This window comes from Odontesthes bonariensis, chromosome 19, assembly GCF_027942865.1.
Source record: "Odontesthes bonariensis isolate fOdoBon6 chromosome 19, fOdoBon6.hap1, whole genome shotgun sequence".
Classification (NCBI taxonomy): Eukaryota; Metazoa; Chordata; class Actinopteri; order Atheriniformes; family Atherinopsidae; genus Odontesthes; species Odontesthes bonariensis.
In genome coordinates this window covers 23,730,927-23,746,112 of record NC_134524.1, presented here as the reverse complement: position 1 = coordinate 23,746,112, position 15,186 = coordinate 23,730,927, and the positions used below count along the sequence as shown (strand labels likewise).

At 42.5% G+C, this 15,186-nt stretch overlaps 1 protein-coding gene across 1 annotated transcript in view; it reads right to left on the bottom strand.

The window, feature by feature from the left end:
• Positions 1 to 5,678, bottom strand: part of LOC142368723 (uncharacterized) — a 93,741-nt gene extending 88,063 nt beyond the window's left edge. Inside the window, exons 1-2 of the mRNA XM_075450911.1 lie at positions 5,621 to 5,678; positions 4,914 to 5,114 (exon numbers count right to left, since the gene is read on the bottom strand). Of these exons, the coding sequence (XP_075307026.1) occupies positions 4,914 to 5,114; positions 5,621 to 5,678 (259 nt within the window). The remainder of the gene's footprint in view (positions 1 to 4,913; positions 5,115 to 5,620) is intronic.
• Between the last annotated feature and the right edge of the window lie 9,508 nt (positions 5,679 to 15,186).

Here is a 15,186-nt window from a genome sequence, read left to right as displayed (position 1 = left end):
TTGTCTGTAGTGATGTTTCCAACAGGGTCTTGACTGAAGCGCGTGTCCAGTAACTTCGGATGTATTTTGTGAAGCTCGTACCGAGGCGCGTGCCGATGACTATATGGTGACGTCAGAGGCCTTTCGGAACCGGCCGTACCATGTGACCGGTTTAGGAGGGGGGTTTTTTCAGTAAAATGTATTGTTCTATGTAAATGTACAAAAAGCATGGCATACAAAACATTGTACAGATATATGTAGTGTTGAGCTGACTGTAGAAATATCAACATAATCAACATGTTATTCTGTGTATGATTACGTTGAAAAATTAAGAAATAATACATTATACATATAAGATAAAACACAATATACAGAAACTATATATCAGAAAATAATATATCTATATCTACATAGCCTGGAAAACCAGCGCCAACTGCTGGACGGCAAAATGTTTTGCCTGCGGTTGGGTCTGGCCTCGATCCACTTGTCATTTTGAAAATACTGCCCTGATTCTGGCAGATGGCAACTAAACCAATCACAACGCAGAGATGTGTTTTGAATCAACGCGGGCGGGCCAGAGGGTTTTGAGGGAGTGACGACAGAGCAGTGCGACGTTGGGCAGTGGAAGCGAACATAGACAAGCGAAAGCACAACAAGAAAGATGGCGGCGGCAATGGAACAGTGCTCGTTTGATTCAGCCTTGGCACACAGCCATTATAACGAACAGCCTTGCCACTCTGTATTAAGCCCCATTGTACCGGCTTTTTGGCTGCAGTTCCACCAGAATTCCACTGGGAGCGTCGGTGGAGACCAGAATGAATGGGGCCCTATGGAGCTAGATGCTACAAATGGTCAGTTTCACATAAGTCTCCTCAAGAGCGCTCAGATTTGAATGTAGTTTCTGAGAGCTCAACATGGGTTTCAAGTAAAAAATCTACTGAACGAGTACATATATCGCTTTGATTTCTTACTGGTTGGCTTCTTGTTGTCCACAACGCGCTAGCATTGTGCTAATGACAGCTGGTCGACCCGCTATGTATGACGTCATATACACTTCAAATCCTTTTTTTAAGCAAATGAGTGGCTCTAAAAATCTAAAACTCAGCCATGGGTATTTTCTAAACACCCTTTTTCGAAAACAACATTCGAATTACTAGAGAAAAAATTATATCTTGAGATAAGGGCACGAAAGGGCGTATAGCTCCATAGGACTCCATTCATTCTGGTCTCCAAAATTGGGCGCCCCACGTGGAAAGAGGGTGGAACTGCAACCAAAATCGCCTCGTTGGAAACCGGAAGAGTCCCCTCCCACCAAAGCTTTCTGTCGCGCTTACTACGTCACAGTCAGTTGCGCTGATTCGTCAGAGCGTTGGCCTATAGGCACAGACGCGGTGTGAAAGACAACGGGTTGTGCTCATCAACAATGTTCCGTTGTATCCATTGATCGGTGCCAGACTAAATTAGACATCCAATCCATTTAGGCTGGTTTATCAGGCTAATATCTACATATATCTCAGAAGAAATTAAAATCTCTATATTTATATATATATAATATACTAATGGAGTTTATATTTAATTACTTTGAAGATATGATAAATAAATATATCCATGATACCCCATAGTGATGCTGACATGATTCTGTTGGACTTAATTGATGCACTAACTGAAGATTAATCTGACTGATGAAAGTATCTTGGGAACAAAGACGGAACAGGATGAGACCAAGAGGCTTCAGCTGAAGATGGTGTCATAAGTGTCCCACTAAGAATCTCTGGGGAAAACAGTGAGAACAATAAATATGTAGTTCCACCATCCTGTCCTCACACCACACTGCTAAGATTCCAATAAATGTCAGTCTGCTGTAGTTCCCCTACGATCCAGCAGAGGGTGCTGTGACTAAGAGGAGCTGAATAAGTGGAATCTGTGAGATGCAGTTTTATCTAAGAAGCAGATGATGTTCTGGTAGAAGAGACATTTCCATCTGAAGCCCCGTACACACACGTCGCTGCTATTTACTCGCTACTCGCTCACTCGCCTACTCGCCACTCGCTTGGGTGCTTTTACACGTGTGATGGTGTGTAGAAGTTGGGTGGCCACTGTTTGGAGAACACTGGGGGAACGTTACCTGTCAATAATCTGTATTCTGCATTTTAATTGGCTACTCGCTTTTACTCGCTTTACTCGCGTCGCTCGAAGTTGAAATATGTTCATCTCGGAATCCGCCCACATCGCATCGCTTGTACTCTCCTCGCCTACTCGCCACCTCGCCTCGCGTGAACACATAGACATTCTATTGACTCCACTCGCTGAGCGAGTAAATAGCAGCGACGTGTGTGTACGGGGCTTTACTAACATGGCTGCGGGTGATAAAATCAGAGGGTGGGACATGGTGGAAGATGGTTGTTCTGGGAACTACCAAGAAGCTGAAGATGTAAAAATCTACTTTTATGGAGGAGACTAAGAATGACAAAGAGTTGTGTTCCTGAAAGTGAGTTTTCAGTGATTCAGACCTGATCTCACTCACTGGTGATTGATGGAAATGATCAACATGACCATCTAACCCAACTCCAGCAGAGTTGCTTCATGGTTCACATGAGATATACAGAATAATTAGGTCTTCTACAGAAAAGAAGAACTCATCCCGGCTCATCAGTCAAAGCATCTACAGCCACATATTTCCCTCCAAGTCATTTAAAGCTTATATGTATATATATATATATATATATATATATATATATATGTAATGTATGTGTATATATATATGTAGTGTATGTATATACACACATATCCAACAGAACAATTTTTGCTAGTTTTATGTACATTTATGTGCAGGAGTCCACACGCATATAGTCAAAGAGGTTATTGCTGCTCAGCACACAAAGCTGAAAATGAAGCTTCTCTTCAGAGTGAACCAAGGCCAAAATGATTCAACAAAACAAACTAGATCTTAAAGCTTTAGGGCTAGTGGTGCTCAAGGTGTGGTACACACTATTTTGTAGGAAATATTTCATTTCTTCCTAAAAGCTCTCCATAGCTGCTGCCGATCACCGAAAGACCGAGAAAAAAAACTCTCCTAGTTACGGTTACTATGGCTACTACAGCCAATCACAATGTTCTCCCATTCATGCCGACAGCCATACAGTGTGACGTAATCAGCAGGCGACGGAAGCCGAGCCGATTCGACCAAACAATGCGTTCTGCGCTTCGGAAGCGTTGTCACAGCCCTTTTACAGATACTCATACTCATAATAGAGACTCTCTGGCGTTGTGCCGAAGCGTCCCGACTCTGAACATCTGGTAAAATAGCAACAGAAAGCTGCATGCAGGTGAGTCAAGAAAAGAATGAATTTAGCGTTCAGACGTTAGCAGAAATGTCTTCAAAGTGCTCTGTGTCATTGGTTTGATTCCTGCTGCTGGACACGGGCAGTCAGAACATGCAGCAGAGAGTAAAAAGTTCAGATAACCTGGCTGCGATTCACAGTTAGCCCGGCATGCTAATGCTAAGGCTCGATAGTGTGCAGCCAAAACATGTGATTTGATGTGTTTAACGTACACAATATGCCATATTTCATGATTAGATCCTAAAATGGGACTTAATTATGCTCAATATAAATCCTTTAATTACATGAAGAGTTTAAGTTGTGTGAAGAGGAGTCATAGCATTATTATAAAGACTTGTGGGTGATCCAGGAAAGTATCACAGGAGCAGTAGGAATCCAGTTCTCCTCAGTATCAGTGTGTGATTTCTCAGATTTACACTCAGAAGCCCATTAAAAGACAGTCTGACTGTCCTCTTCAGAAGTGTCTCATGAAAGCTTCATTATTCACTTTCCTTTACATATCCAATATTTTCTGTTATCCACGAACCAACAAGGACTGAGCACATGATAAAAAGGTTTAGAGAACAGGTTTAGAAACGGAGATAATCTGAATCTTTGGGATGATATTGGGACCCTTTCCTCAAACAGGATCATTGTCTTAATGTAGTAAAATGATTTAAGTTGATGGTGTTCCACTGACTCAGATGAGATTTATGGGATATTGCACACAGTGGGTGTCGGTCTACAGAGTTATTATTACTTTTTTTTTTCTGAATTTGATCAAAAAGCTACAAATAGTTTGAACTGCGACCTTAGTGGGTCTTTAATGAAGCATTTTAAAGTTAACAGGGATTTAAATAAAAAGCACAGTAATGAGTTTAAAACCTCCAAGGCCCAAGGTGATTTTTTTACATGCATTTTTTATTTCTCTTTGCTATTTGGGTTTATTGGGACCTAATTAGACTAGAAACTAAGCATCATCTTTTTACATTATGTACTTTTGGAGAAAAATGATGTCCACGTATGTAGACTCGTGTTCTGAATTTCAACAAAAAACAACAAAGTCACCTATTTGTGACAGAGTGAAAAAACTCTTTATTTCTACCATGAACCCAGTCCTTTTTTCCTGTCATGTACTAATAACACATACATGCATAGTTTTTAAACAAACAGCAACCAACAAACATCCAAATGCTGATACTAAGCAAGGTGTGGCGTCAAAGGAGTAGCCTTCCAGCGCATCCCACGTCCTGCACAACCAAAATATTACAATTACCATTTATTTCCACTAAGTTATGTAAGCAATTTAGGTGTATTGGTGCATCAATAACAATTACCTTGTTTGGTCTCTCCTTGTTTTTTGGTCTTGCCTGGTTTTGGTGTTGTCTCTCCCAAGTCATCTTCTGAGCTATCAGCCTCAATCTCTTGAGTTTGGCAGCGTCGTCTGTGTGTGCGGGAGGAACCTGTACCTGACTCTGTCCCTGAACATGAACCTGTCAACAAGTGTTGTACATAAGCTTTCTGTAATTCTAGCTCTTTGGACTTAACTGCATAAAACAACCAAATGTGTAGTGGATCTTGGCTAACCATTATCTACACTACGGAGACGTTTACGTCCTCTGCTGTGGTTAGTGGGTTCAGGAATGGGAGCCTCATCTTCACTACTGTCACCCTCGTCCTCACTGCTGCTTTGCTCCTGTGGTGATGGGTGGTAATTCTCATCCAGGATTGGATCATCATTTTCAAAGTCCGAATCCGAGTTGTCTCCATCAATTAACCCAAGTAGCTCCAATGCTCTTTGCACAGAAAAACGCTCTGGTAACATAAAAATGACAAAATCAAATACATATCAATTATAATCAAGTATGAAAGCAGTTATGCACATGTATTTATTATTTAATTGGACAATGTAGGCCTACAGATTTCTAGCTGCACCAGAGTTAGCTGTAAGCTAATTTACATGTTCGCATTTTTACATTTTACCAACATTTTCAACCCAGCTAACTGATGTATTGGTTATGCATTCAATGATTCAATGGTTATTTATTAAATTGGAAAGATGTATAGGTTTTTAGCTGCAATAGAGTTAGCTTTTTTTTTTCATTTTACATGTGTGCATGTTCACTAGCATATTACATAGTAAACATTAGTTTTGAGGAGCTTCAGTCCATAAGTACACATATGTGTACTTCATGTTTAGCAACAAAGAAATGACTTATTTTTTAATAATGTTTTTCAAATTTGAATGGCACGACAAAAGTACAATGCTTTTATCAATGTCTAAATCAGAATAAGTCATAAAATGTGTTAAAAGTTCTTACCAGGTCGACGTTTGTGCATGGAGCTGCCACCGGCATCTTCCCTTGTGTTTGCCGCCATTTTGGATTTTTACCGTAATGTGTTAGACTCTTTCGACACCACAAGATGGCAGTATAGATACCTATGTAGTATCCAAAACATGCCCTAACTAAGCAGTTTACACAATTGTGGACATAAGAACTAAAAAGTGCTGTCCACGCATGTGGCCGCTGGGCCCTAGGGGGGTGAGACACCACAGGTGAATAGGGTAATGTTTTAAAATAATAGATATCACCATGAAACTTCCTCAGTTGATTACTTATACAAGTATGAAAAAAAATGTATTACAAGTTTTAGACATTTCTATGCTTAATTCTGCAAATTAGGCATGATCTCATTAAATATGTGCACATTTGCATATATTTCCGGAAGATAGATCTGAACATGTGGTAAAGCTAGGTGCAAAATAATTTTTTCATTTTGTTTACACACAAAATGAAAAAAAGAATTGGAGGGTTTTTGGGATATCTGCTTTGATTTCCAAGGAAATAAAAATGTACTGTCCATAGTCTAAAAAACATCGATTTTTGCCATTCTTTTTCATTATAATGTCAGATAAATCAGGCCATGAATGATTTATCAACAAATCCTTCTGTAAATATCTTCAGAATACTGCTAAGTGTATATCTGGAAAGTTTGGTGTTAGTAGGTTCTCCATAGGCTGAGATATTGATACTGAAGAAATACAAAAAACTGATTTTGAGAAAACGGCATTTAAAGATTTAAATAGGAGAATTCAATACATTTGTATTTGCTCAAAAACAGAATAAATGCTCAGGCCCTTAGTAATACTACTATTGAATAAAATAATCATAATAATAAATAATACAAGCTCAAACAAATAAAAGATGGCATATCAATTCATTGAGACGTGCGACATGTATGACTTATGACGGTGCCACTGCTGTGTCGCACAGGCACTGTCATTAACTCCGTCATTTTCTTTTATTGCATCTTGCAAAGCGCAATTGTTGCTTTCTCTTCTGTGAAAGTTGCGGTGTTACGGGGCATTTTCGGAGATTCAGCGAAAGCTAAACACAGAAGTGTCAGAGTCCACCACGTGATGCGTCTGAGCGAATCACGTTAGCAGAAACGAGCAGCAGCCAATGAGATTCTGTCATTAGCTGTAAATCCCCCTTTAGACATCCACGATTGGTTACTGATAGAAAGGAAGTGCCGTTATTTGGGTGACATATTATTGTGCAGGAGACTCAGAGCTTTCCAACGATACCGGTCATGACAGACTTCAGTAAATAGACGAAGCTCGGCATGGCGCGTTGGAATGCTAACTTTTTGATAAATTCGGGCGAAACGTACTGCCGCGAGTAAACAAAATGTAATAAAATAAACATTTTAATTCATGTTTTCAACGTTTTCTTTATAGCAGGTCTAAAGAACACATCTGAAAAATCACTGTTTTTGCCTGCCGTGTCTCCCCTTAATGGAATGTGACTGGATGGTTAAAAACTGTGCAGAAAGGTTATCAAGAGAAGAAGAAAAGTGGGTGTGGTTTAACACGCTGCACGCCACAGCTGGATCTTATCGGATGTGCTGACAGTTGCAGAGTCCATCAGTTGGACCAGAATGGAGCAGAACCAGGAGCAGAACCAGGAGCAGAACCAGGAGCAGAACCAGGAGCAGAACCAGGAGCAGAACCAGGAGCTGAAGCAGGAGCAGAACCAGGAGCTGAAGCAGGAGCTGAAGCAGGAGCTGAAGCAGGAGCTGAAGCAGGAGCAGAACCAGGAGCTGAAGAGGGAGCAGAACCAGGAGCAGAACCAGGAGCAGAACCAGGAGCTGAAGCAGGAGCAGAACCAGGAGCTGAAGCAGGAGCAGAACCAGGAGCAGAACCCCTCCACCAGGAACAGAGCCAGCTCATCCTCTGGGTCCACCGGGCCACAGGTCAGTGTGGAGGAGGTTTTTATTTTATTTCTTATTTATTTGGTTAGGACTCTGCACATTAATCAACATATCAGCAAAGCATCCATGTAAATATGCCGGAGTTAGCACAGTTGCTAAATTTCATCCGTTGTCCTCAGGCAGGTATCATAAAAACATACAGACAATACACCATGACAAAAAACTAAAGAACAAACAAACAGAAAATCTTTAGAAAGATTCACATCAAAGTTAAGAGTCTGTACACAAAAGGGAAAAGACGGAGAGGTGACCCATGACAGCAGCTCTGGCTGTTTTCAACCACTGTTTAAGGGTCTTTTTAAAGGTGGTGGAATTGTCCCAGTTTCTAACACGAGTTGGCAGTGTGTTCCAGCACTGTTCCTCTGATGGACTCCACCATTTGGCCAAACTTAGTCCTGCATCATTGCACATCAGTCTCCTCTAGTGCTCTGGGGCCTCATGTACAAAGGGTGCGTACGCACCTTTTCACGTCAACGATCAGATGTATCAAGAACGAAAAGATTGTAGAAATGTGCGGTGCCTCACACCAACTTCAAGGCTGGCGTACGCACTTTTCTGCAGCTGTTGATTCTTTGGCGACACTCAGAGGTGTTGTTGGGAAACTGTTATAACAAATAAATGAGAAAACAATTAGTCCTCAGACAGTGATGTGCACATCTAAGACACATGAACAATTAATACTAATCAACAATTAACACACCCATGTATCTGCAGTTACACGAGTGGATATAAAAGCAGCGCAAAGTGGTGCAATGCATACCATTTAAAAACTATAGCCCCTTTCACACTGCCGAATAACCCGCGTTTAATTCGTGAATTTAGCGTGTCCACTGTTGCGTTCACACTGCCGATCCGGGCTGCCGCGTCAACTCGACTCGCCTTTCGACCCGCGTCGGACCCTAGTCTTTTTGCCGAGCCGAGTTTGATGTGAACACAATCGACACGGGTCGGACGTGGGCGTGACGTGAGGAGTTTAAAAGACAGAATGGACAGCTGATTCAGAACAACAGCGACAGGTGAGGACAAGTTTTACTCTGTTTTAGCCTACATCAAGTTGGAGACATTTTTTTATATGGCCAACTGGGGAGACAAGGAGGTCCGCGAGCTCCTCAGCCTCCGAGCAGAGGACGTTATTTACCGCCACATTTCGGGGACGGTGAAAGATGGACCTCTGCTGGAAGGGCTGGCGAGAAAGATGGGAGAGCGCGGTTTCCCACGCATCCATGAACTGCATATACAATTGCATAAACAATATCTCAAGGTGTCCCGCCATCGTTTGTTTGAAAAATTTGATGCAGACAGGTGTATGTAACACTACCTCCGACGCATGGCTTGTGCCTACGTCATTGTACACGCCCAGCATTTTATGTGTTTCGTGTGACGCTCTGCCACTAGGCAACGCCCACTGAACTCGGCTTCAGGCGACACGGGTCACCTAAACACGCCAAGCGTTCACATTGCTCGATGCGGGTCGAAGGTGCAATTTGGACCCGCTAAGGTAGCGGGTTGCAGTGTGAAAGGGGCTAATGGCTGCTTTAGCAGTATTAGAAGACTTTGCAAATGGTGCAATTCAAAGAGAGCGTGTGTGAACATGATGGCGACTGGCTCATCAGCCGCTTTAGGTTCCCGAGGGCAATCCTCCTGGAACTGTGCGCAGAGCTGCGCCCGGCGTTGGAGCAACACAGCGAGGAGCCATGCGCTGCCTGTGCCCACAGGTGATGTGCACACTGGGGTTCCTATAGCAGCCGGAGCATTCCACAGGTGATGTGCAGACTGGGGTTCCTATAGCAACCGGAGCATTCCACAGGTGATATGCAGACTGGGGTTCCTATAGCAACCGGAGCATTCCACAGGTGATGTTCACACTGGGGTTCCTATAGCAACCGGAGCATTCCACAGGTGATGTGCAGACTGGGGTTCCTATAGCAACCGGAGCATTCCACAGGTGATGTTCACACTGGGGTTCCTATAGCAACCGGGGCATTCCAGAGGGAGCTGGCCAACCGATTGGGACTGTGCCAGTCTACCCTGAGCCGAGCCATGCCGGCCGTGTGGGATAGAATTATCCGCATCTCAGCCACGTATATCAAATTACCAACAGGCCAACATTAAAGCTCAATTTGAAGCGAGAGCCTGTTTTGTAATCGGAACTATCGACTGCACACATTGCTATAAAAGCGCCATCACATGATGAATTTGTATGTTAACAGGAAACATTTTAATTCAATCGATGTACAGATCATATGTGATTAACCAACATTGTGGCGAGGTGGCCTGGTTCAACGCACGATTCATACATTCTGAGTAACAGCATCATTGGGAACAGACTTACAGGGTGGCACTGTGTGTGATGGTTGGCTTCTTGTTGAGTAACTTTATTTGTGTAATTGTCCAAATCTTATTCCCCGTGACATGCATTGAGCATGTGCGCCCCCAATTTCTATCTCGTCTTCACAGCATCAGTCGGTGGTTAAAGTTAGTTTCTTGCTGTTTTTTGCTGGTTAAACTTCAGTTTAAGATCTTTCTAACAAGCCCCTGATCGTCTCTGTGGGCATATGTTAATAACCCTCTGCGTAAAGTGTGAAATGTCTTAATCAGCCTCACCTTTTCCCGGCGCACTTCTGCACGTTACTGTATGAACACGTTGTTGTGAGTTACACAGAAACATCGGTATTTAGCTTGGGGGTAATCAGTCACCCACATGTGCTCCCACCACCCCAGAGAGAGCAGTGTCACCCATTGTTGCCCCGACTCTCTGTTCAAACAGTCGGTCACCCCCCCACCCACCCGCCTGTTTTGGCCACACTGCAGCGGTGGGCAGCCAGTCTCTGCTTCACATCCACCTTAATGTGGGAACACTTCTTCCTCACCTCCACCTTAATGTTGGACCAATTCTTCGTCACCTCCACCTTAATGTGGCACCACTTCTTCTTCACCTCCACCTTAATGTTGGACCACTTCTTCTTCACCTCCACCTTAATGTGGGACCACTTCTTCTTCACCTCCACCTTTATAGCCGCTTTCGTTCTAATAACCTTTTAATCCGCGGGGCCGTTTTCTCCCGTGTTCGGACATACAGGAACTCGGGGCTTTCTCCCTTAGTTCCTATAACTATTTAGCTCCTTCTCCGAGGTCGGGTCTTTTCATGGTTCTTATAGAACGAATCTAACGGAGGTGTGTGGTGGTCGGTAGCTACGCCCCATGTCATGCTATCACGGCTGAAATGTTTCCTCATAGACACACACACAACCTGCGGGTGTTTAATAAGTTAAACTTACACTGGTCTCATTTGTCTGCAGCGCTTTGCTCTCCTTTCTTCCTTCATGAAATGAAAAAGTATCGTCTCCTGACTCTCTCTGTGAGCTCTTCCAGCCTCGATATTAGACGCCTGATGTGATTGTCCATGATTAATATCACCATCATGCAGACCATAAACACGGTGGCCTCCCCGCTCTCCATATTAGCTTCTTGGTGGTGTTTTTTCTACTCTCCTTACTTTTACCGTTTTGTTTTGTGTTTGAATGTAGCGCTAAACGGCTAACTGGCTAACACGTCACTGAAGCAGACGGCTGCGCGCGGCGCATCAGTCCCTATCAGGTCCCGACTCATGTGCGAATGTAGACTGAAACAGAAGGACAGTTATCAGAACGAAATTCGAGTAGGACAGTTCTGACAACTGCGTTCCTATAACTACTCTGTCCGAAAGCGGCTAATGTGGGACCACTTCTTCTTCACCTCCACCTTAAAGGTAGGGTAGGAGATCCTGGATGTTGAGTCCAGCGAAGCTGCATTTTAAAAATACACAGGTAAAAAGTCCCAACCCTTTTCTTCACTTTTCCCCCGAAGGCACGCCTCTAGAGTACATGAACGCGCACGAGCACGAAGGTGCACGAGCGCTGTTCTGACAGCAAGCATCGATCAATGCCTTATTTAGTATTTAGTATTTAGTTTATGCTAACTATACGTTTAATAATGCTAGGTGCTAGCCAAGCTGGCTCTAGTTTAGCTTCCTGCCAAGCTTCTGGACGTTCACAGAGCAGGGTACGCGCACAGGGAGAAGGAGGGGGAGGGAGGAGCAGATTGCAGTTTGATAGACGCATCAGTATCCAATCATTGTGAACGGTCCGTTCAGTATGATTGGATAGTGTTTTTCCTAGATTGTACGTTCTAGAGGCCACTAAAACTTTTCATATTTGTGTCAAAACTTTTAATTAATTGGTTGCAATGGGGGTGTGAAGAGTATTTCAAGCAATATGTAAAAAAATGTTCCAGAAAAAGATCCCCTACCCCGCCTTTAATGTGGGAACACTTCTTCTTCACCTCCACCTTAATGTGGGACCACTTCTTCTTCACCTCCACCTTAATGTGGCACCAGTTCTTCTTCACCTCCACCTTAATGTGGGACCACTTCTTCTTCACCTCTGCTTGTGAGGCTTCTCAGACCCCCCAGCATTGACAGCCTCAGGCTCTCCCACCCACTCCTCTTGCGTTTGCTGCTTATGTCGGAGGACAGCGTGACAAAGAACACATTTTTGCAGAACTCCACTTCAGAAAGTACAGTGGAAACCGCTTATAGTGATCACGTTGGTCCAGAGCCAATTTGAACACTATAAGCGATTGATTACTAAAACCGAATTTGTATTACAGTACAGGTATTTCACTTATTATTTTATGCAGAATATCATCTAAATGCCATTTGTATCGTTTTTCAATGAGAAAAATTAAATGAAACGGATAGCTTCAGCATTTACTGAATTTTATTATCATGCAAGTTTAATTACAGTACTGCGCAGTGCGCAGACATACTGTAGGCTAACTCAAATACAGTACGTAACTTATTCTCTGCTGTGCCGCCGGTGCATTTTTTTTCTTACAAGTCAGAAAAAAAAGTTTGAATTCAATCCGCCTTTCAGCACCCCTGCTCGGATCTATGCTCCTCCGTGCCGGTGTTCTGTCAATTTGTGCTACTTGGCGTGAAAACGAAACTTAGAAAATCGGCTCGACACATGCGCAAAGCCACGAAGTAGCAATTCTCGACAAGTAGGAGAAATCGAATGAACACCGGCCTCCCATCTTACAAGAACCAGCCTGGAGCTTCCAGCGGTCACACGCGCATTCAATCCGCTCTCCAGCACCCATCCTCGGACACATGCTCCTCCATGACTTCCTTTTTCCAGCCATGATTCGCGCGCTTGCTGCCCGGTGTCAACTCGTTACGTTAGCTAGCGAGGCAGAAGCAGACGTCCAGAAAGGAATCAAGGGAGTAAAAAAATAAAATAGCTACACGTAGTTTTAAAATTATTTTTGGACATGTTTACATTGATAAAATGGCCAAAAATGAACATTATAAGCGGATTTCTTGATCACTATAAACAAATTATTTAAACAGCATTTGTATAGAAATGATTCCGTCCCAAGCCTTTTGATCTATATAAGCGGTTGATTACTATATCCGTGACCACTATAAGCGGTTTCCACTGTAGCACCAACATCTCGCTTTCCGTAAAGTTCTCATTTTTCCCGTCTTACTCATTCTTTTTTCTTTATTTTCTAATCGTACAGAGAGGGGAGTCGCAGGTTCAGGGCTCATTTAAATATGATTTGTTTATTTAAGTAGGGACGTGGACAGGGAGGAGTCGGGTGCTCCGACATGTGCGCTCAATTCCACGTTGATTGGGATGTACAAACTAAATGTGCCTGGATTGATGCGTGCGCACAGATTCATACATCTGACATTGGAGGTAATTTGGGTTTGAGCGTACACCATGTTTCAGTAGGAAATCCGTGCAAGTTTTTGTACATGAGGCCCCTGGTGTTTACTCTAGAGGATTCTGTCTTTATGAAATCCTGTAATAGTGGAGGGGCTAATCCTTTGGAAACCTTAAAGATGAGACAGACATCCAAAAACAGCTGATAGCTATCAAAGTCCAAGATTTTGCACTCTGATGTATGTGACCATGTTGTATAACAGTAAGAAACACGAGGAAGTATCACTGCATGCGTAGAAGTCTTCGCTGACTCCATAGTCAGGAAGGGTCTCGTGTTTGAAATTTGATAAGTTAAATTTAATTGTATTTGTGACTTTTTTAACGTGTTGCTTAAAATTATGATTAGAATCAAAGATTACCCCGAGGTACTTGCTGTCCCTCTGTTGGCTGCCGGGAGTAAAACATACAGACTGTTTATTTTTTTTATTCAAATGTAAACAACAGTTTTGGAGCCAATGGGACACTGGCACCGTGGCTCCTGAGAGAATTGCAGCACCTTCTTGAATTGAATTGGCATGACAGTATAATACAGTGTCGTCAGCATATGGTTGCATCTTTATATTTCTACAGACATGTAGTAAGTTATTGACATTTAGGCTGAATAAAACAGGACCCAATATTGAGCCCTGTGGTACTCCAGCAGAAGAAGTGAGGTATGAAGATGGCAAATCATTTTTGTCGTAAAGTGGGTGTTACTGACGTCATCGTCGCGCTACTACCACAGACAGCCCACAGACCTGCTGCCTATTTATTCATTCGGCTAAAATTCAAAATTACAGTAACCCGTATTTTTTTAAGTAAGCGACGCACATCCACGTTATCAGTGCTAGTGTACAGTAATTAATAAATTATTAACAGCATAGTTTGTGCCTGTATAACGTTGCCTATAGGAAACCGTTTCATGGCCAAATATCTCAAGAGAGCAGCCAGACGCCTCTCGAATATCTTCGGAACAGCTCCAAATTACCAACAACAAGCAGGGGTGAGTAGAACATCATGTTATAATGTGAAATCAAGGGCCCAATGTAAAAAAAAAAACGGTCTTGTCCTTTAAGTTTTCTAGGAAATAACAGGCAGCTGTCTCTGCTGAATGGAATTTCCTAAATCCAAACTGCATTGGATGAAGAGTGGCATGGCCATTATTTCAGTGTTCAGTCAGTTCTGTGGTAACCCATATCTCCGCTACTTTGGAAATTCTAGGTAAAATACTTATGGGTCGATAGATTTTGTCGGCCTTAAAGACGGGGGTGACCCGAGCAATCTTCCATGTCGATGGTACCGTTCCTTGTTTTATGGATAGATTTACAAGATGTGCAACTGGGTCAGCAAGAGCCTGTTTATTGGTCTTTAAAAGGTCACTAGTAAGACCAAATGAATCTCTGGCCTTTTTAGAGATGAAATATGTGAGCATTTAAAGGACTTCGCAAGTTCCTCAACTGAGCCAATGAAAAATCTATTGATAACTCACAGTAATCTCCAGATTGTCAGTTAGCTCATCATTTACCTGGAGCTGTAGATCACTAAGATGGAGAGATAACTCATTTAGATTGTTCCATATTAGCTTTTAATTACCATTTGCCCATTTATGGCCTCAATATAGAATCTGCTTTCACCTTATGGGTCATCCTTAAGACTTTATCTCTATTTTTCATTAATTTTATCATTTCATTGTTCAACCAGGGCAGATTATTTCTATGTTGCTTGGATTTACCTTTTTTATTTGTGAATCGTTATAATATCATTGACTTTTTTAATAAAGTTATCTGAGCTAGCCTCAATGTCGTTATTTTCCAGAATATTAGACCTTCTAGATTTTGGATTTCCTCATTCAGGAATTGTTGTTG